The 24,355-nt window shown below is 40.2% G+C and overlaps 1 protein-coding gene across 1 annotated transcript in view; it reads right to left on the bottom strand.

The window, feature by feature from the left end:
• The window catches only part of LOC131997025 (probable cytochrome P450 313a4), a 35,067-nt gene extending 13,188 nt beyond the window's left edge, over positions 1–21,879 (bottom strand). Inside the window, exons 1-3 of the mRNA XM_059367272.1 lie at positions 21,849–21,879; positions 7,178–7,378; positions 6,902–7,089 (exon numbers count right to left, since the gene is read on the bottom strand). Of these exons, the coding sequence (XP_059223255.1) occupies positions 6,902–7,089; positions 7,178–7,378; positions 21,849–21,879 (420 nt within the window). The remainder of the gene's footprint in view (positions 1–6,901; positions 7,090–7,177; positions 7,379–21,848) is intronic.
• Positions 21,880–24,355: the final 2,476 nt, after the last annotated feature.

Raw genomic sequence — 24,355 nt, 5'->3', positions numbered from 1 at the left:
TCGGGCTTGTACGCCTGGCCATGCAGGTGTTGGTCAGTTTGTCTCCTAGATCGTTACAACCAATATGTTCTTCGGACACATAAAATCTACTATCACGTCGGTCTTGCATCGGAGACCGTTGTAATTCAATTGCATGAAAGATACACTTCCCGGCACTGGTCTGGCAATATTGGGGCTGGAATGCTGCTGTTGCGTATATTGCCGCATAGTCCGACAACGACAACGCTTGTGACCCGCTTCTGTTGATGTTCGCTCAGCACCTTGCAACACTTTCAGTGTGACTATACTCAAATCACGACGTAAGGCCAGAGCAAGATCGGAAATGTACCCACTCCATGCACCGGTTACACCTCACCAACACCGTCCGATGATGGAGGCGAACAGAACTGGGGTCCGGAGTTCTTTTCAATCCCCGCACCGACCAGAAGCGTGCGAAGAAGGCACTTTGGGATATGCCCCTCACTCGACGACAAAAGGTTGAGCACGTACACTGAGGCGGCACCCTATGCCGACGAGGATACCATCGGATCAATCCGGTGCGTACAACCGGTTGCCGTGGGATTGTAGACGTCCAGTATTCTCCCTCAGTTTCATTCCATCCGTTTAGCATGAATTACAAATGGCAATATCAGAGTTCCGGAGAGTTCCAGAGAGGAGGCCACCGTAGCGGAGAGGTTAGCATGTCCGCCTATAATGCTGAACGCCTTGGTTCGAATCCTGGCGAGACCATCAGAAATAATTTTCAGCGGTGGTTTTCCCCTCCTAATGCTGGCAACATTTGTGAGGTACCATGCCATGTAAAACTTCTCTCCAAAGAGGTGTCGCACTGCGTCACGCCGTTCGGACTCGGCTATAAAAAGGAGGCCCCTTATCATAGAGCTCAAACTTGACTCGGACTGCACTCATTGATATGTGGGAAATTTGCCCCTGTTCCTTAGTGGAATGTTCATGGGCAAAATTTGCAATTTGTCATACCAGAGTTCCGTCAATCCAAGTTAGCATAATCTATTATGGTCGGTTCTCAAGATCCGGCCCGGCTGAACTTAGCGAGTTTTTACTTGTTCCTATTTGTCTTCTTGAGCTATTGGTCGTCGAAGTTCGGTAAAGATTGGGCAAAAATTTTCTATTCGATAACTTCTTGAGCAACTTCAGGATTCCAAATATAGTTATTTCAACTTTGGCAATAAAAAATCAAAATTCTTAATAAATGCTGTGTTCGGCCTGGCCAAACTTATTTTCGCTTTTACTTTTAAATTGTATTACTGTGGGATTACCTTTGGGAATTACTTACCTTTCGCATCCTGTCACAAATCTTTTTACACTATAAGGCATCTTCTCTAAGCATCTACCGGATACTGTCTCTGTAATACAAGATAAATGGGCTGATTGTCGATGGTTTACTTAGGGAAATACTTAATTATCAAAATTTGAGCATGATTTATTGATAAGAGGAGTAATTACACTATTAATTCCAATTGTTTTTATACCTCCTGCCACTGGGAGGGGGCTTATTTATTTTGTTGTTACTCCATGTGTAACATATCGAGGTATTGATTTCCAAACTCACAAATTATATTTGATTTTATGACGTTTGTCCGTCTGTTTTGATCACGCTTGAGTCTCGAACTTAAAGACATTTGGTTAATAGTTGTCCTCTTCGAGAAAGGAAATTAGCCCAAGAATAACTGTGAATGATTGGGGAGATTCGCAATATTGGGAAGAGTTTCGCAGACTTTATTATAGAGCAAGTCGTAAAAAAACGGCTAAACGTGCCGCCTGGAAGCTTTCTTGCGAAAAGCTCAATAGAGTTAAAGCCGCCAAAATGACTTTTATGCATGACATAGTACCTAACAAATGTCGCCAGCATTGGCAGGGGAAAACCAACGCTGAAATTTTTTTCTTATATGCTCGTCAAGATTCGAGTCCATCATAGGCGGACATGCTATGCTCTGGGCTGCGGTGGTCTCCTATCGCCGTAATGCCACCGCCATGATTGAAAAGTTTCTCTCAAAGCCCATGTCCAAAACGGAAACATTGGTACACGACATGAGAGCAGGGAAAACGGAGGACATGTTGAGGCTTTTGATGAAAACTCATTTTCCACAGGATACGATGGGATTCACGATACTGCAATCATGGAAAATAGAGATTGATCCAGGCTTATCATTGCAGACCTTATGGTAAAGGTAGCCTTGAGTAGCTTCCAACCATTTAAGTCACCCGGACCTGATGGTATATATCCAGCGTTGCTACAGAAGAAGGCCGACTATCTGGCGCCCCCTCTGGCGACCCATCTGGCGCCCCATCTGGCGCCCCATCTGGCGCCCCATCTGGCGCCCTATATGGCCACTATTTTCGCGGCTTATTTAGGACTTGCATATACTCCGAAAGCCTTGCAGTAGGCAAGGGTGGTAATTAAACCCTAGCCCGGCAAGGCCAGTTATGCGACACCAAAGTCCTACAGACCAATAAGCTTTGCGTCTTTTCTACTCAAAGCCATTGTTGATACCATGATAAAGAGTAGGATAGCCAGTTAACTGGCATTAATAAAATGCCTATGTCAAGAAATAATAGAAGAATCGTTCGATTCCAAGACGTACACACTAATCACAGAAGAATGATTAGACCAATCCTCACTTACTCCTCATTTGTTTGGTGGACTGCTATGGACCAAAAGTGCAGCTTAAGGATAACCAAAAGGTTCAGAGACATTTTGTTTTGGCATTGGCGAGGAGAAGATTACCACACCCCCTAGGGCACTGGAGTTATTCTAGATATTGTGGTATAATCGTGGCGATGGTACGAAAACTGAAAAGAATGGTAAAAAAAACGGATCGGATACCTGAGATGACACCTGTGGTCGAATGTGTGTGGTGGTCGAAAACTGGAAAGAATGGTATAAAAACGGATCGGACACCTAAGACGACACCTGTGGTCGAGTGCAAGGTACTGCTGCTAGCGACCCAATTTTGGATGGATGGTACTCTGGTATCGCCATCTGGAATTTCATGCTAAACGATTGATCAAAGCTAGAGGACAGAGGGGGCCAATAAATCTACATAGAAACCCAGCGACTGAGATCTGTTTTCGACTGTCTGACCATAATACGGTCCTGCAGGTGGATATCCGGGCGATGACGGAATGCGTGAGGTGGACGTCAAGGACGTCGAGTGTGAATCCCTTACGGACAGAAAAGTGGCCATCAGGGACAATACCCAGGACCGTAAGGTCGACAACTGTATTGAAGTGTAAGAATGAAATTAGCGCCTTCTCTAGAGGCCACCGTAGCGCAGAGGTTAGCAGGTCCGCCTTGAACACTGAACGCCTGGGTTCGATTCCTGGCGAGACTATCAGAAAAAATTTTCACCGGAGGCTTTCCCCTCCTAATGCTGGCAACATTTGTGAGGTACTATGTCATGCAAAACTTCTCTTTAAAAGAGGTGTCGCACAGCGCCACGCCGTTCGGACTCGGCTTTAAAAAGGAGGCCCCTTATCATTGAGCTTAAACTTGAATCGGACTGCACTCATTAATAAGTGAGAAGTTTGCCCCTGTTCCTTAATGGAATGCTCATGGGCAAAATTTGCATTTGCCTTCTCTGCGCATGTCACAATTCGCATCATTTTGGGCATTGAGATTGTGAATAGAAGTGGTTATTACTGAGTGAGAAAGATGGAGGTCAGTATTGCTTTCCGAATTATAACGGGAAACATAGAACTACGAACTCACGTGTGCAGAAGTGATGGCATATGTAGGTCAAGTGGGGAAGATGATGAGATATCGAAGCCTTTCCTGTCATCGTCCGGCTTTAGCGGCTAACAGACACCAGCACTTAGGTGGGAACTCAAACCAGACTTGAACCGACTTATGAGTGGGGAATGGAGAACAATTAACGATTTTGTTAGTAACACGGTATTCATGAATTTAGTTTTTGCGACGATAGGTCAGATTGCAGGGCACGCAATCGGAAGATCAGTTTATATGGGAGCCACATCAGGGTTTAGACCGATTGGGGCCATACATGGCACGTATATTGCAGATCATAGAAGAAATCATTGTGCAAAATTTCAGCCAAATCGCCAAATCTTGCTAGGGGCTCAAGAAGTGCAATCGGGAGATTAGTTTATATGGGAGCCACATCAGGGTTTAGACCGATTAGGGCCATACTTGGCACGTATATTGCAAATCATAGAAGAAATCATTGTGCAAAATTTCAGCCAAATCGCAAAATTGCGCCCTTTAGTGGCTCCAGAAGTATAAGCGTCCTCTAGAGGCTCAAGAAGTCAAATCGGATGACCAGCTTATACCGGAGCTATATCAGTTCATATTTTGTATGACTTTGTCATACAAAAGGTCATTGTGCAAAATTTCAGCAAAATCGGATAAGAATTTCGCACTGTGGAGGCTTAAGGAGTATAATCAGGAAATCGGTTTATGTGGGAGGTTTTTTGACCGATTCGAACCAAACTTGGCCCGAAGGTTGCCTATCATAGAAAACGTCACAGTTCTTAATTTCAGACATATAAAATAATAATTGCAACCTCTATAGGCTCAAGAAGTATATTCTGGAGAAAGGTTTATATGGGATCAATATCAGGTTTTGGACCGATTTGGACCATACTTGGCACGGTTGGAAGTTAAAACAAATACCTTATGCAAAATTTCAGCCAAATCTGATAAAAATTGCGCACTCTAGAACCTCAAGAAGTCAAATCGGTAGATCGGTTTATATGGCAGCTATATCAATACATAGACCGATTTGACCCATTTACAATGCCAACTGACCTAATAAGAAGTGTTTGTGCAAAATTTCAAACGGCTAGCTTTACTCCTTCGAAAGTTAGCGTGCTTTCGACAGACAGACAAACGGATGGACAGACGGACGGACGGACATGGCTGAATAGACTAATAATGTCACGACGATTAAGAATTTATATATTGGGTTGCCCAAAAAGTAATTGCGCATTTTTCATATAGTCGGCGCTGACAAATTTTTTTACAGCTTGTGACTCTGTAATTGCATTCTTTCTTCTGTCTGTTATCAGCTGTTACTTTTACCTTGCTTTGGAAAAAAAGTGTAAAAAAAGTATATTTGATTAAAGTTCATTCTAAGTTTTATTAAAAATGCATTTACTTTCTTTTAAAAAATCCGCAATTACTTTTTGGGCAACCCAATACTTTGTTGGGTCTCAGATCATTATCTCAATGAGTAACAAAATGATGAAAAAACAAAAGAATGAGGAAATTAGTATACACCCATCCTATGGTGGAGGGTATACAAAATAAATATCGAGAGTATAATCCAGTCAATCAATTCAGGCCTCTACAGAACTCCAGAATAACAAAGGGCTAAGAGCCTGTATGGAATTCAAGCTAGAATTCCCCATAAAACTGCGTCTTCTCGTAATCGCGGGGCAGGGACGCAATAGGTGCTCGACCGTCTCCACTCCTCCTTATCATCGCACTTCCTGAAGAAATCTGTCTCTCCCTGCACCCACAGGGATATTAAAGACCTTACATTGCAATGACCTGTCAGGACTCCTATAAGCTTGCTTTTGTAGCCACAGGATAAGCGGCATCCTGTTTCGCAAAATACTCAGCCACAGGACCTTTGACACTCCATAACTTACAGCACAAACCCATGAATTATTCGCACAGTCATCGTAGAAGGAATCCACTCGACCAAGAAGCTCACACAGTGGATGTCTCACTGATTTATCAGAAAGATCTGCTTCAATCAGCTATCCATTCCAGGGCAACTTGTCTGCCGCTTCGTTCCACACCACACGTTGATGGCCTGGGACCCAACAGAGCCTGACAGCCTTTCCCATGGTTTGAACAAGCTCTTTGCATTTTCTAACCAGTTTCGACTTCACGTGGCCAATACATGATATAGCTCGCATATAGGGGGGCTCAAGAAATAAAATCGGGAGATCGGTTTATATGGCAGCTATACCTAATTCTGAACCGATATGGCCCATTTGCATTCCCCAGTGACCTACATCAGTATTAAGTATCTCTGCATGCGGCTAGCGGAGGCCACCGTAGCGCCACCTATGACGCTGAACGCCTGGGTTCAAATCCTGGCGAGATCATCAGAAAACATTTTCAGCGGTGGTTTTCCCCTCTTAATGCTGGCAACATTTGTGAGGTACCATGCCATGTAAAACTTCTCTGCAAAGAGGTGTCGCTCTGCGGCACGCCATTCGGACTAAGCTGTATAAGGGAGGCCTCTTATCATTGAGCTTAAACTTGAATCGGACTGCACTCATTGATATGTGAGAAGTTTTCCCCTGTTCCTTAGTGAATGTTCATGGGCAAAATTTGGCAATTTTCATGGGGCTAGCTTAACGCGTTCGAGCGCTTTCGTGATTTCGAGACAGACGGACAAACATGGCTAGATCGACTATTCGTCTGATGGTCTCGACGTTACCATCGGACGAATATTTCGAGGTGTTACAACGGATTGACTAAATTAGTATTAGGTTGCCCAAAAGTAATTGCGAATTTTTTAAAGAAAGTAAATGCATTTTTAATAAAACTTAGAATGAACTTTAATCAAGTATACTTTCTTTACACTTTTTTTTCTAAAGCAAGCTAAAAGTAACAGCTGATAACTGACAGAAGAAATAATGCAATTACAGAGTCACAAGCTGTGAAAAATTTGTCAACGCCGACTATATGAAAAATCCGCAATTACTTTTTGGGCAACCCAATATATCCCATCCTATAGTGGTGGATATAAAAATTTTATATAAATAACATTTGTGCATATTTGCAATGGGTTACTGGAATTGAGAGTTTGCAGATTTCTACCGGCATATTTTCCCAGCAGAAAGAAAGTATTTGAATTGTATTATGTATTATGATATCGCATAAATCTTGTTCTTGTAACTTACTCACCCAGTGCCACGAAAATTGTGTATTCATGCAGTAACTTTGCAAAGGGACTTCGCTGCCAGAATCTATAGCCCGATCGATATTATGTAACAGGCCTCCAATTCTGCGATTAAATGTGGGTAGCAGTGCTTGCAGTTTTGCGCTTTTAAAAGCTCCATTTAATATTTTTCTGTCATGGTACCATTGTTCTCCTGTTTACAAATGAAACACTCAAGTGAAAATCGAATCTCAACTAAAATTAAAATTTATATTCATGATGATTGTCGGGTACATACAAACCTGCCACATATATTAAACCTTTGCCAATAGAGTGTTTAATTCCAGCATATGCAACATCGGGCTTATCAAAGCAAAGTTTTGAAGTTAGAATATCCTTAATGGTTACGGGATCACTTGTGACCAAAAATGCATAGGGTCCATTAAAGTACAAAGTATTTTTCCCATAGATTTCGGCAATATATGTAAATTTTTTCAATATTACTGCAATGGTGAAAGTAATTTTAAATTAAATAAATATTCGATGTCGGCAAGAATTCGCTCCTTAAGTGTTCAAGATGTAATATTAAGGTACTATAGCAGAAAATCAGATTTATGATCTTCATAAAAAAAATCTCAATTTTTTTAAAAAAATTTATCTAAAAAAATTTCTTCAAAAAAGTTTCTTTAACATGAAAAAACAAGTAAAAAGGCGTTAAGTTCGGCCGAAACCCCGTTTCGTCACAATCCGGTGAAACATTCTATCTTTATGCTCCATACGAGCTATATCGAAATATGTTCCGATTTGGACCAAATACTAATAGGTACAAGTCATTGTTCAATTAGCTATATCTTTTAAGTAGCTATATCTAGAAACAAACCGATCTGTACCATATACAGATATATTTATGGGCCCAAAACCTTAAATCGAGAAATCGGTCTATATGGCAGCTATATTCAAATCTGGACCGATCTGGACCAAATTGGAGAAGTATGTCGTGAGGCTTATCCTAACTCAATGTCCCAAATTTCGGCGACATCGGACGATAAATGTGTCTTTTATGGGCCCAAAACCTTAAATCGAGAGTTCGGCCTATATGGCAGCTATATCCAAATCTTGACCGATCTAGACCAAATTAAAGAAATATGTCGAAGGGCCTAGCGCAACTCGCTGTCTCAAATTTCAACACAATCGGATAATATATGTGGCATTTATGGGCCTAAGACCCTAAATCGGTGGATAGGTCTGTGTGGCACCTATACCCAAATTTGAACCGATCTGGGCCAAATAGAAAAGGGATATCGAAGGATCTAACACAATTCAGTGTACCAAATTTCAGCAAAATCGGATATTAAATATGGTTTTTATGGGCCTAAGACCCTAACTCGACGGATCAGTCTATATGGAGGCTATATCAAGATATAGTCCGATATAGCCCATCTTCGAACTTAACCTGCTTATGGACAAAAAAAGAATCTGTGCAAAATTTCAGCTCATTATCTCTATTTGTAAAGAATGAAGCGTGATTTCAACAGACAGGTTCTATTTTTGTTCATAAGCAGGTTAAGTTCGAAGGTGGGCTATATCGGACTATATCTTGATATAGCCCCCATATAGACCGATCCGCCGATTTAGGGTCTTAGGCCCATAAAAGCCACATTTATTATCCGATTTTGCTGAAATTTGGGACAGTGAGTTGTGTTAGGCCCTTCGACATCTTTCTGCAATTTGTCCCAGATCGGTCCAGATTTGGATATAGCTGCAGCATAGACCGATCCGCCAATTTAGGGTCTTAGGCCCATAAAAGCTACATTTATTATCCGATTTTGCTGAAATTTGGGACAGTGAGTTGTGTTAGGCCCTTTGACATCTTTCTGCAATTTGTCCCAGATCGATCCTGATTTGGATATATCTGCCATATAGACCGATCTCTCGATTTAAGGCCTTACGCCGAAATTTGAAATAGTGAGTTCGGTTAAGCACCTCGACATACTTGTGCAATATGGCACAGATCGGTACAGATTTGAATATATCTGCCATATATACCGATCTCTCGATTCAAGGTTTTGGGTCCATAAAATGCACATTTATTGTCCGATGTGGCCGAAATTTGGGACAGTGAGTTAAGTTAAGCCCTTCGATGTATTTCTGCTATTTGGCCTAGATCGATTAAGATTTGCATATAGCTGCCATATAGACCGATCTCTTGATTAGGGGTCTTGGGCCCATAAAAAGCGCATTTATTGTCCGATGTCGCCGAAATTCGGGACAGTGAGTTGTGTTAGGCCCTTCTATATTTTTTTTTAATCTGGGCCAGATCTGTCCACATTTGGATATAGCTTCCATATAAACCGATCTCTCGATTTAAGGTTTTGGGTTCATTTATTGTCCGATTTCGCTGAAATTTAAGGCAGTGAGTTGTGTTAGGCCCCTCTACATATTTTTTTCAATCAGGGCCAGTTCGGTCCAGATTTTGATGCAGCTGCCATATAGACCGATAACTCGATTTAAAGTCGTGGTCCCATAAAAGGTGCATTTATAGGCGCGTGTCGTATATGGTTCAGAACGATTTATTTTTAGATTTAGCTGCTATAAAGATATATTGTAGCTGCTATGAGGCATGAGGTATGCACTTTTCACCGGATTTTGACGAAAGGTGGTTTACATATATACCCGAGGTGGTGGGTATCCAATGTTCGGCTCGGCCGAACTTAACGCTTTTTAACTTGTGTTAATCTAATTTAGATGTCTCTTATACCCTGCAACACCATTGCATACCCTGCAACACCATATGGCACAGGCTAGGTTAGGTTGAGGAAGAGGATGCGGGTATTATTCCGCCCCATTACTCTATAGGCATACACCTAAACCAGCAAATGGCTTGTAGCGCGTAAACACTTGTGCTAAAAATGTTACCAGAACAAGTAAAAGGCTATTAAATTCGGGCGGGCCGAATCTAGGATATCCACCACCTCGGATATATATATATATATATAAACCACCTTTAGTTGTCTTTTCCCCAAAGTGGAGTCGATCTTAGTGACCATGAAAATTTGTTAACCACCTTTCATCGTAATCCATTGAGAAATTCATCATTTTAGAACCCATAGCCGATATAACCAATTATGGCCCGATTTGGACCAATCTCTGCACGGATGACAAGGGGTCTAAAGCAATTTACTGTTCAAGACTTTAAAACAGAACATTGGTTCATATGGCAGCTATATCTTAATATAGATCTCCAAAATCGGATATGTAAGGACCTTCAGTATTAATCGCGCTACAGTCTTTAAAAATTGAGATATTAAGCTGAAATTTTGCACAGACTCTTATTTCTTCTACACGCAGGTTATGTTCTTGAATGGGCCACATAGGGCTATATTTGGTTATAGCTGCCATATGGACTGATCTGTCGATTTAGGATCTAAAGCCCGTATAAGCCTCATTTTTTGTCCGATAACGCTGAAACTTGAAACAGGAAGTTATACTAGAGGCCGCGATATTCACACCGAATATGGCCCATAGCGGACCATATTTAAATATTGCTGCCATAAAGACCGATATGCCAGTTAAGTGCCTTAAGCCTGTAACAGGTCTATTTATTATCCGATTTCGATGTAATTAGAAACTGTAATTAATCCACCCGACATCCGACTCAAATATGGTTCAGATCGGAACATATTTAGATATAGCTGTCATATAGACCGATCTGCTGATTTAGGATCTTAAGCCCATAAAAGCCGCAGTTATTATCCGATTTCGCTGAAATTTTAAATAGTGATTAAAGCCTCCCGATATTCAACTCAAATATGGTTCAAATCGGTCTTTATTCAGATATAGCTGCCATATAGGACAATCTGTCGATTAACGGTCTTGAGCCCATAAAAGTTGCATTTATAATCCGATTTCGCAGAAACATGAAACAGTGAGTTTTTTTCAAGCTTTCCGTCAACAAACCTTTCTTTTTTTATGACTTTTAAAATGTGCTCCGATTTTTTTTGCACACCGAGATCCTATATGACTCTCACAATGTGTATGGTGTTTGGTCTAAACTCTTCAAATTTAAGCAAATTTTAATTTCAGCGACAACCCAAGTGGTGTAGGGTATCAGATGATCGGTTTTGCTCGACTTAAGCCCATCGTTACTTATTTTTTCTTTCCTCATATACCGCTTTAGTTCATCCCATTTACCTTTGGCATTCCATATGGAACCGAATCCTAATATGATTTGCAGTTTTCGCGAAGCAAAATGCTTAATTAATCGAATCGAATGACGATCCACCCACAACTTGTAAATCCGCACAAACAAAAGAGCAAACAAAATGTAAAACCAATAGGAAAGCATTTTCAATGCGATCAATATTTTTTCAAGGCGAAACTGAAAGTCACTGAAAAATTGGAAAAATGATTTTAGCCTATATATAAGAATATTTGCTGATATATGTTTATACCCTACACCACCACTGTGGTACAGGCTATTATATGGTTGTGCATTTGTTTGCAACGCTAAGAAAGAGAAGAGCTAGACCCATTGATAAGTGTATCGATCGACTCAGAATCACTTTCTGATTCGATTTAGCCATGTCCGTCTGTCCGCATGTGTGTTCATGTATTCTTGTAATCAAAGTGCAGGTCGTATTTGTTGTCCAATCAGCACGAAATTTTGCACATATCTCTTCTTTGGCCCAAGGACGAACGCTATTGATTTTGGTAAAAATCGGTTCAGATTTAAATATAGCTCCCATCCCATATATGTATCGCCCGATTTGCACTTAAATGGCCGCAGTAGCTACAATTATCAACCGATCTGCACAAAATTAGGCACGGACTGTTTTGTTACTGATTTTAACATATCTGCTAAATTTTATCAAAATCGGTTCAGATTTAGATATAGCTCCCATATATATGTATGCCCGATTTGCACTTAAATGGCCGTAGTAGCTACAATTTTCAACCAATCTTCACGAAATTAGGCACGAATTGTTTTGTTACTGATTTAAACATATCTGCGTGATTATATCAAAATCGGTTCAGATATGGATATAGCTTCCATATATATGTACCGCCCGATTTGCGCTTAAATGGCCGCAGTAGCTATAATTTTCAACCGATCTGCACAAAATTTCGCACGGATTGTCTTAATTTATGTGCTAGTCTTAATTTATACTGGTCTTAATTTATGTGCTAGATATCATCAAAATCGGTTCAGATTTTGATATAGCGCTCATACATATATATCGCCTGATTTGCACTTAAATGGCCCTAGTAGCTACAATTTTCAACCGATCTGCACAAAATTAGGCACGAATTGTTTTGTTACTGATTTTAACATATCTGCTAAATTTTATCAAAATCGGTTCAGATTTAGATATAGCTCCCATACATATGTATCCCCGATTTGCACTTAAATGGCCGTAGTAGCTACAATTTTCAACCAATCTTCACAAAATTTCGCACGAATTGTTTTGTTGCTGATCCTAACACATCTTGTAGATTATAACAAAATCGGTTCAGATTTAGATATAGCTTCCATATATATGTATCGCCCGATTTGCGCTTAAAAGGCCGCAGTAGCTATAATTTTCAACCGATCTGCACAAAATTTGACCCAGATTGTTTTGTTGTTTATCTTAATATATCTGCGTGATTACATCAAAATCGGTTCAGATTTGGATATATATATATGTATCGCCCGATTTACACTTAAATGGCCGCAATAACTACAACGTACAACCGATCTGCACAAAATTTGGCACAGATTGTTTTGTTGCTGATCCTAACATATCTTCTAGATTATAACAAAATCGGTTCAGATTTAGATATAGCTCCCATATATATGTATCGCCCGATTTGTACTTTAATGGCCGTAGTTACTAATATTTTCAACCAATCTACACAAAATTTGGCATGAATTGTTTTGTTACTGATCTTAACATACTTGCAAGATTTCATCAAAATCGGTTCAGATTTGGATATAGCTCCCATATATATGTATCGCCCAATTTGCGCTTAAATGGCTGCAATAACTAAAATTTTCAACCGATCTGCACAAAATTTGCCACAGGTTGTTTTGTTACTGATCTTAACATATGTGCAAGTTTTCATCAAAATCGGTACAAATTTAGATGTAGCACCCATACATATTTTTCGCCAGATTTGCACTAATATGGCCGTAGTAACAACAATTTTCAAACGATCTGTTTGAAAGTCGGTTCAGCGCTCATATACATATATATTTATATAATTGCCCGAATTTATAATTGTAGGGTAGGTGTGGGGCATTATATAGTCGGCTCAGCCCCACTTTTGTCTTTCCTTACTGGTTTTAACTTGAAAATTGATTTCTTATGCACCATATACTCCTACATATTTAATTTATGCTAATCCATATCGGAATTTTTAAAAGCATACAGAATGGACAGCCCCAATCGAAATGTTTATTTGGATTTGACATTTTTAATTGACTAATAATTATTCTCTTTCATTCACCGGAAGTTAAGTTGAACAAAGGTGACTTTATGAAAAAGAAATTCTTCGGTTTAGTGTCAATGACTGAAAATGTTGCCATGTGTTTCAGTGTTGACGCTTCATCTGCAATATCTAACAACTCCATAGTATGATGATCACGACAGCCAAGAAAATTCATATCGCTCAAGTACAGCTGGGGCTTCTTTTACAGATACTCCATTTTTCCTTGAATATTTGCTTTAGTAAATATGAATTGGATTTTAGATAGATAATCGAAAACATTCTGGGTGACTAAGGGATTTTGCAAACTAAGCAACGGCTCTGATTGGTTACAAAATCCAGGCTTATCTTGGTTTTTCTTCATCTCGAATGTGGACACAAACTTCCTTTCGGCGATACCTGTGCTGCTGTAATTAACATCCGTTAAAGGTAGTTAGCTAAAATGTGCCCCGAGTTCACCTGTAGAACGAGGATAACAAGAAACAAGTAAAAAAGGCGTTAAGTTCGGCCGGGGCGAGCTTTGGATACCCACCACCTCGGGTATATATGTAAACCACCTATGGTCATAATCCGGTGAAAATGCATAAGTTATCCCCCAATAGCAGCTATATCGAAATATGATCTGATTTGGACCAAATTCGGCACGGACATTGAGTAGTCTAATAAGAACAAGTCATTGTTCAATTTTGTAGAACCAAATATTGGTCTTTTTGGTAGCTATATCGAAATATAGACCGATCTGAGCCATATACGACACGGATGTCAAAAAGCCTAACATAAGGGACTATGTCAAATTTCATCGAAATCGGATTATGAATGCGCCTTTAATGGGGCCAAGAACTTAAATCGAGAGACCGGTCTACATGACAGCTATATCCAAATCTGGACCGATCTGAGCCAAATTAAACAAGTAAAAAGACGTTAAGTTCGGCCGGGCCGAACTTTGGATACCCACCACCTCGGATATATATGTGAACCACCTTTCCTCAAAATCCGGTCGAAAATTCATAATCGGTTTTTATGGCAGCTATATGCAAATCTTGATCGATCTAGACCAAATTGCAGAAATATGTGGAGGGGCTTAACTTAACTCTTTGTCCCAAATTTCGGCAGCATCGGACAATAAATGCGCTTTTTATGGCCCCAAAACCTAAAACCGAGAGATCGGTCTATATGCAGCTATATCCAAATCTGGACCGATCTGAGCCAAATTGACCTAGGATGTTGAAGGCCTAATACAACCCACTGTCCCAAATTTTCGCAAAATCGGATAATAAATGTGGCTTTTATGGGCCTAAGACCCTGAATTGGAGAATCGGCCTATATGGCAGCTATATCCAAATCTGAACCGATCTGAGCCATATTGACGGAGAATGTCGAAGGGCCTAACACAACTCACTGTCCCAAATTTCAGCGAAATAGGATAATAAATGTGGCTTTTATGGGACTAAGACCCTAAATCGGAGGATCGGTCTATATGGCAGATATATCCAAATCTGAACCGATCTGGGCCAAATTAACGAAGGATGTCGAAGGGCCTTACACAACTCACTGTCCCAAATTTCAGCAAAATCGGGTAATAAATGTGGCTTTTATAGGCCTATGACCCTAAATCGGAGGATCGGATTATATGGCAGCTATATCCAAATCTGTACCGATCTGAGCCAAATTGACGAAAGATGTCGAAGGGCCTAACACAACTCACTGTCCCGAATTTCAGCAATATCGGATAAAAAATATGGCTTTTATGGGCCTAAGACCCTAAATCGGAGGATCGGTCTATATGGCAGCTATATCCAAATCTGAAACGATCTGAGCCATATTGACGGAAGATGTCGAAGGGCCTAACACAGCTTACTGTCCCAAATTTCAGCAAAATCGGATGATAAATGTGGCTTTTATGGGCCTAAGACCTTAAATCGGAGGATCGGTCTATATGGCAGCCATATCCAAATCTGGACCGATCTGGGCGAAATTGACGGAGGATGTCGAACGGCCTAACACAACTCACTGTCCTACATTTCAGCAAAATCGGATAATAAATGTTGCTTTTATTCGCCTAAGACCCTAAATCGGCGGATCGGTCTATATGGGGGCTATATCAAGATATAGTCCGATATAGCTCATCTTCGAACTTAACCTGATTATGGACAAAAAAAGACTCTGTGCAAGTTTCAGCTCAATATCTTCATTTTTAAAGACTGTAGCGTGATTTCAACAGACAGACGGACAAACGGACAGACGGACACACGGACGGACATGTCTAGATTGTCTTCGATTTTTACGCTGATCAAGAATATATATACTTTATAGGGTCGGAAATGGATATTTCGATGTGTTGCAAACGGAATGACAAAATGAATATACCCCCATCCTTTGGTGGTGGGTATAAAAAGAATATTGAAGGGCCTAAACAACTCACTGTCTCCCAAATTGCGGCGAAATAGGACAATAAATGCGTCTTTTATGGGCCCAAAACCTTAAATCGAGAGATCGGTCTATATGGCAGCTATATCCAAATCTGGACCGATCTGAGCCAAATTAAAAAAGAATATTGAAGGGCCTAAAGAACTCACTGTCTCCCAAATTGCGGCGAAATCGGACAATAAATGCGTCTTTTATGGGACCGAGACCTTAAATCGAGAAATCGGTCTATATGGCAGCTATATCCAAATCTGGACCGATCTGAACTAAATTGAAGAAGGATGCCGAAGGGCCTAACGCAACTCTCTGACCCAAATTTCGGCGAAATCGGACAATTAATGCGCCTTTTATGGGCCCAAAACCTTTAATCGAGAGATCGGTCTACATGGGAGCTATATCCAAATCTGAACCGATCTGAGCCAAATTAAAAAAGAATATTGAAGGGCTTAAACAACTCACTGCCTCCCAAATTTTAGCTAAATCGGACAATAAATGTGGCTTTTATGGGCCCAAGACCTTAAATCGAGAGATCGGTCTATATGGCAGCTATATCCAAATCTGGACCGATCTGGGCAAAATTGAAGATGAATGTCTAAGTGCCTAACACAACTAACTGTCTTAAATTTTGGCAAAATCGGACAATAAATGTGGCTTTTATGGCCCAAGACCTTAAATCGAGAGATCGGTCTATATGGCAGCTAAAGGGTGATTTTTTTGAGGTTAGGATTTTCATGCATTAGTATTTGACAGATCACGTGGGATTTCAGACATGGTGTCAAAGAGAAAGATGCTCAGTATGCTTTGACATTTCATCATGAATAGACTTACTAACGAGCAACGCTTGCAAATCATTGAATTTTATTACCAAAATCAGTGTTCGGTTCGAAATGTGTTCATTCACCGTAACGTTGCGTCCAACAGCATCTTTGAAAAAATACGGTCCAATGATTCCACCAGCGTACAAACCACACCAAACAGTGCATTTTTCGGGATGCATGGGCAGTTCTTGAACGGCTTCTGGTTGCTCTTCACTCCAAATGCGGCAATTTTGCTTATTTACGTAGCCATTCAACCAGAAATGAGCCTCATCGCTGAACGGTGAATGAACACATTTCGAACCGAACACTGATTTTGGTAATAAAATTCAATGATTTGCAAGCGTTGCTCGTTAGTAAGTCTATTCATGATGAAATGTCAAAGCATACTGAGCATCTTTCTCTTTGACACCATGTCTGAAATCCCACGTGATCTGTCAAATACTAATGCATGAAAATCCTAACCTCAAAAAAATCACCCTTTATATCCAAATATGGACCGATCTGGGCAAAATCTAAAAGAGATGTCGAGAGGCCTTACACAACTCCCTGTCCCAAATTTCAGCAAAATCAGATAATAAATATGATGTTTATGGGCCTAAGACCTGCAATTGGCGGATCGGTCTATATGAGGACTATATCAAAATATAGTCCGATATAGCCCATCTACGAACTTTTCCTGTCTATGGACAAAAAAGGAATCTGTGCAAAGTTTCAGCTTAATGTCTCTATTTTTCAAGACTGTAGCGTTATTTCAACAGACAGTCGGACAAACGGACGGACCTGGCTAGATCGTTTTAGATTTTTACGACGATCAAGAATATATATACTTTATAGGGTCGGAAATGGATATTTCGATGTGTTGAAAACGGAAAAACAAAATGAATATACCCCCATCCTTCGGTGGTGGGTATAAAAACGAGTTAAGTTCAGCCTCGCCGATCCTTGGATACGCACCATCGTGCATAAATTAGCTATCCTCTTTTATAACAACTACACAACCATATCCATAGTAATTTACAAAGAGGGCTGGTCCCGAGAACTCTTATAAATATATTCATCGCCCGATTTTCACTTCAAGAGCCTTTGCGACCGCATTTATGAATCGATCTTCTCTAAATTTTACATTGCGTTTTTTCTCGCGTCTACTACCAAACGTTCGTACTTTGATCGAAAATGGTTTAGATTTGGATATTGCTCTCATCAGGGAAGTAGCCCATCGAAATATTGTTCTGAGAGCAAACAAAGTATATATATTCTTGATCGTCGAAAGCACGCTAACTTTCGAAATTCGAAACTTTAAATTTCGCAGAAATAGTTCGTATTAGTACAGGTCGGTTGGGAATGGGTCATATCGGTCCATGTTTGGGCATAGCTGCCATACAAACCGATATTGGATCTTGACTTCTTGAACGTTTTTAGGGCACAATTCTCATCCGATTTGGTTGATATTTTGCACGAAGTGTTTTGGTTTGATATTATAGTTCCTATATAAACCGATTTCGGATCTTGATTTCTTGAGCCGATAGAGGGCCCAAGTATTATGCGATGTGGCTGAAATTTTACATGAAATGTTTTGTTCTAACAACTGCGCCCAAATCGGTTTTTAACCTGATATAGCTGCAATATAAATCTCGGGTCTTGACTTCGTTGGCATTTAGAGGGCGCAAATTATTATCCAATTTGAGTTACATTTTACACCAACTCTTTTATTTTGACTCCTAACAACTCTGCTAAGTATGGTGAAAATCGGTTCATAACTTGATATAGCTTCCATATAAACCGATCTCTGATGTTTAATTGTTGATCCGCTAGAGGGCGCAATTGCTAACTTATTTGGCTGAAATTTTGCATGAATTGTTTTAATTTGAACCTCAGCAACTGTGCCAAGTATGGTTGTAATCGGTTCCTAATTTGATATATCTCTCATATAAACCGATCTCGGTTGTTGACTTTTAAGCCGCTAGAGGACGCTGTTATCAGCTGTTACTTTTGGCTTGCTTTAGAAAAAAGTGTAAAAAAAGTATATTTGATTAAAGTTTATTCTAAGTTTTATTAAAAATGCATTTACTTTCTTTTAAAAAATCCGCAATTACTTTTTGGGCAACCCAATATTATCCGATTTGACTGCAATTTTGCATGAAGTGTTTTGTTCTAACTTCTAACAATTGCACCATTTACGATTCAAATCGGTTTATAACCTGATATAGCTGCCATATAAACCGATTTCGGATGTTGACTTCTTGAGCCGCTAGAGGGAGCATTAGATGCGGCTGAAATTTGTCTTCTAGCAACTACGCCAAGTATAGCCAAAATTTCAGACCTTTCTGTTCGCGTTGGGCATATATTCAGTATTTCGTACTATTTGATACTTTTTGGCACCTAAACGTAAGAATATCACAAAATCCCGTCTTATTACTCGCCAACAAGCCAAGTTTTAGCCATTGGGCCTGCCGTTAATCAGTCAACCAGCCATGAAATCAATCAGTCACGAAGCTCTTTTATGTATATAGATTACCCTCTTAACAAATCATTTGCCTTCTTTATGATTTCATAATTAAACGCATAATCATTTCACTTAACATAAACCACTCATGTGTTTTAAATTATAAAAATTTTAGCCATATATATATGGGCATAGGCTTTTTAAGTCTCTTCTCATTACTTTTCAAGTTATTGTTCGTTTTGATTGATTTCGGGAGGCGCAAATGCCGTTTTCACTAATTTCGCTTTTGCTTGGATTTACCATAGTGTGGTTGATCAAACGCTGGAATGAACGAGGCACTATAAGATTGACCAAACATTTTCCTTCGAATAAATGGGAAATTCTAACAGGAATCGGACCCATAATAACAGCTAGAGGTAAATTTAGTTTAAGTTGAAGTAAGAAATTGGAATACATTGGAAGATAGTGTAGCATTAAATTCAGTGCATCAGATGGTGTCGTCCTCAATGGGGATGCACAAGCAAAACATTCATTGGATGCGGCTAAGTATGGAACAGTAGGAGTATTTTTGGAGCTTCGTCCACCTGGCCACAATACCACTCAGAATTATAGGTCGGTCAACTGCAATACACAGCCAATGCATGCATGATACGCAGTTGAAGTCCGCAACTTTCGTTATTAGGAGAGAGGTACCACAATGGATAACTATAGTATCACCTGTTGGAAAGAACAACTTCCGGGATTTACGCCTGGAATATTTTCGGATTGCTGTACTTCAGAAAGCGCCGGGATATTTTCCTTAAACTGTAATAGCCACTTCATCAGAATACGCGACATCTTTAACCTTTGTTTTACAAATTTATTGGTACATCCAGAGAAAAAATGATTCTAATCGGTATCATACGGTATTAATAGTAAACCAACACTACGTGGTAACAAAGCAATACCGCATGGTATGGATGAAAGATAACAGAAACAGCAGAATCCATGGTAGTGAGTTCCCAAGTTTTGGCCCGGCCAAACTTAGCACGCTTTTACTTGTTTTGTTCTGGTTCGATAGGAATGGAATATTCAAGTGATAATGAAATTGGTATTAACACTACAACGGTCTGGCACTATAACCAATAAGAGTTTGGTATTATATTCAATACCAGTTCGGTAATAAGGCTACCATCAAACGATACCATTTGATGCTAGCCTTATTACCGAACTGGTTTTGGATATAATGCCAAACTGTTATTGGTTTTAGTGCCAGACCGTTGTAGTGTTAATACCAATCTCATTATCACTTGAATATTCCATCCCTATCGAACCAAAACAAAACAATTAAAAGCGTGCTAAGTTCGGCCGGGCATGATCTTGGGAACTAACTACCATGGATTTTGCTAAAATATGGGAGTCAAATCGGATAAACATCGCGGCTTATAAAGGCTCAAGAAGTCAAATCGGGCGATCGGTTTATAAGGGAGCTATATCATGTTCTTGACCGATTTGAACCGTACTTTGCACAATTGTTAAAAGTCATAACCGGACACAATGTGCAAAATTTCATCCAAATCGGACAAAAATTGAGACTTCCATGGGCTCAAAAAGTCAAATCGGGAGATTGAGTTATATGGGAGCCATATCAGGTTATAAACCGATTCGGACCGTACTTGGCACAATTTTTGGAAATCATAACCGAACATTTAATGCAAAATGTCAGCCAAATCGGACAAAAGTTGAGCCTTCCAGAGTTCAAGAAGTTATATCGGGAGATCGGTTTATATGGGAGCTATATCAGGTTATAAAGCGATTCGGACCGTACTTGGCCCAGTTGTTGAAAGTCATAACCGAACATTATGTGCAAAATTTCAGCCAAATCGGGTGATAATTGAGGCTTTCAGAGGATTAAGAAGTCAAATCGGGAGATCGGTTAAATGGGAGCTATATCATGTTCTTGACCGATTTGAACCGTACTTGGCACAGTTGTTGGAAGTCGTAACCAAACACTATGTGCAGAATTTCAGCCGTATCGGATGAAACATGAGGCTTCCAGTGGTTCAAGAAGTCAAATCGGGAGATCGGTTTATATGGGAGCTATATCAGGTTATAAACCGATTCGGACCGTACTTGGCCCAGTTGTTGAAAGTCATAACCGAACATTATGTGCAAAATTTCAGCCAAATCGGATGATAATTGAGGCTTCCAGGGTATCAAGAAGTCAAATCGGGAGATCGATTTATATGGGAGCTATATCAGGTTATAGACCGATTCGGACCGTACTTAGCACAGCTGTTGGAAGTCATAACAAAACACTAAGTGCAAAATTTCAGCCAAATCGGACAAAAATTGAGTCTTCCAGGGGCTCAAGAAGTCAAATCTGGAGATCGGTTTATATGGGCCCTAAATCAGGTTCTTGACTGATTTGGACCTTATTTGGCACAGTTGTGGAAAGTCATAACAAAACACTATGTGCCAAATTTCAGCCAAATCGGACAAAAGTTGCGGTTTCCAGGGGCTCAAGAAGTCAAATCGGAAAATCGGTTTATATGGAAGGAATCCCCAAGGACCTACATTATTTAGAAGTATCTGCGCAAAATTTCAAGCGGCTAGCTTTACGCGTTTGACCGCTATCGTGATTTCGACAAACAGACGGACGGACATGTCTAATTCGACTCAGAATGTCGAGACGATCCAGAATATATATACTTAATGGGGTCCTAGATCAATATTTCGAGGTGTTACAAACGGATTGACTAGATTAGTATACCCCCCTCCTATGGTGGTGGGTATAAATATGTATGAGTGGGATACATTCACGATCGCATCACTTATTACATCCACCACCGGAGGATGGGCGAATAATCATTTTGTCATTTCGTTTGCAACACATCGAAATATCCATATCTGGTCCTATAGAGTATATATATTCTTGATAGTCGTAAAAATCTAAGACGATCTAGCCATGTCTGTCCATCTGTCTGTTGAAATCACGTTACAGTCTTTAAAAATAGAGACATTTAGCTGAAATTTTGCACAAATTTTTTTTTTGTCCATAGGCAAGTTAATTTCGAGAATGGGCAATAATATATCTTGACATAGGCCCCATATAGACCGATGTGCCGATTAAATGCCTAAGACCAATTAAAACTGCATTTATTATCCGATTTCGCTGAAATTTGGGACAGTGAGTTGTGTTAGGTTTCTCGACATTCTTGTGCAATACGGCTCAGATCGGTCCAGATTTAGATATACCTACCATACAGTCCGATCTCTCGGTTTAGTGTCTTGGAGCCATAAGAGGCGAATTTATTCTTCGATTTCGCTGAAATTCGGGACAGTAAGCTATTTATGCCCAGATTTGCATATAGCTGCCATATGGACCGATCTCTCGATTTAAGGTCTTGGGCCCGTCATAGGCGCATTTATTGTGCGATTTCGCAGAAATTTGATATAGCGACCCTACTGGAAAGGTGTAGTCCCAAATGCCCCAAATATACCGGTCCCAAACTGGAGAATTAGTTACCTGTCGCAGGACTTATCCTACAGGGCATAAAAAGATTCAATTGTCATAACGTATGATTCTTAATTATTTTTTAAAAAGTCGCTTAATTATTGTTAACAATTGCTTATCCATGAAATATATTAGCTTACTAATGCACCTACCTAGTCAAGTGCGAGGATTAACCTTGCAATCGAGTGCGAGGCACTGCTGCCAGAGACACAGTCTTGGATTGACGTAAACCTAGTATTGCCATCTGGAAGATCATGTTACACGGATGGATCAAAGCTAGAGGACAGAGTGGACCTAGGGATTTACATTGTTAACCCAGGGACTGAGATCTGTTTTAGACTGCCTGACCATAATACGGTCCTGATGGCGGAGATCCGGGCGATCACGGAATGCGTGAAGTGGTGTGGTGCTAACGCGAGGATGTCGAGTGTGAACATCTTTACTGACAGTAAAATTGTCATAAGGTCAATAACAACCAGGGCGGCAAGGTCACGAACAGTCTCGCAGTGTAAGAAGGAGATTAACGCCTTCTCTGAGGATGGGAAAATACGCATCGTTTGGGTGCTGGGCCATAACGGAGTAAGGGGAAATAAAAGAGCAGACGACTTGGCGGTGAAGGCCAGAGGACTGCCGTCAATAAACTTGGTCAACGCAAAGCCTTTCGGGTCGACGCAGTCCGAGTTAAGGGAGTGGGCGACGAATGCGCATGCAACATTCTGGAACAGCGAAACGGTCGGTAGGACGGCGAAAATCCTTTGGGGGGATCCAGATCGTGAGAAGACGAGGCTATTACTGAAAGGAAGCAAGAAGGAGGTCAGTATAGCTATTGGTATCATAACGGGACACATACAACTACGAGCTCACTTATGTAAAATCGGTGCGGCAAGTGATAGCATGTGTAGGGCATGCGGGGAAGATGATGAGACGTTGGAGCATTTCCTTTGTCATTACCCGGCTTTCGCGTCTAACAGATACCGGTACTTAGGTGGAGACACCATATCAGACATGAACCAACTTAGGGGAGTGGCATTGAAAACAATTAAGGATTTTGTAAGTAGCACGGAATTTCTAACTTACAATTTTCTTTTTAGATGTTACTTTATAGTTTTTAAAGCGCAAAACAAGCCGATTACTGGCTTAAGTGTATGTCCATAGTGGCATGGGACGGATTAATATCTGCACCCTCTTTTCAAACTAACCTAACCTAATGTACTTATCCTACGGTGTAAGAATGGTGGCAATTCGTCACCTCGAGCGACAAACCCTTATAAAAATGATAAGTTTTTTCCATGTAGAGGGACGAGTACTGGGACCGGTCCCTATCACCAGAGTACCTATCCCATGCCAGGTTTGGGACTTGTCCCATTTTCCGTAGGGGAGTTATGTTAGGCTCCTCGATATCCTTACATCCTTATACAGCCCAGATCTATATCCAGATTTGGATATAGCTGCCATATACATATACCGATTTAGGATTTTGGTGAAACTAGACACAATGAGTTGCATTAGGACGCTCGACATGCCGAGTATGGTCCAGACCGGGCTATATTTGGATTTAGCCGCCATTTATTTACCGATTTTCCTATTTAAGTTCTTGGAACAAAAAAACCACGTTTATTTGTCGATTTCGCTGAAATTTAACACAGTACGGTTTGTTAAGCTACTCAATATTCGTGTCCTATATGGTTCAGATCGGTCTATATGTGGATATATTATCACTATCACTATCATATATGACTATCACTATCATACACATATACGCATCTCCCGATTTATGTTCTTTGGCCCATAAAAGGTGAATTTTTTAACCAATGAATGTGGTACAATGAGA

This window comes from Stomoxys calcitrans, chromosome 4, assembly GCF_963082655.1.
Source record: "Stomoxys calcitrans chromosome 4, idStoCalc2.1, whole genome shotgun sequence".
NCBI classification, from domain to species: domain Eukaryota; kingdom Metazoa; phylum Arthropoda; class Insecta; order Diptera; family Muscidae; genus Stomoxys; species Stomoxys calcitrans.
This window is presented reverse-complemented; position numbering and strand designations above follow the sequence as displayed.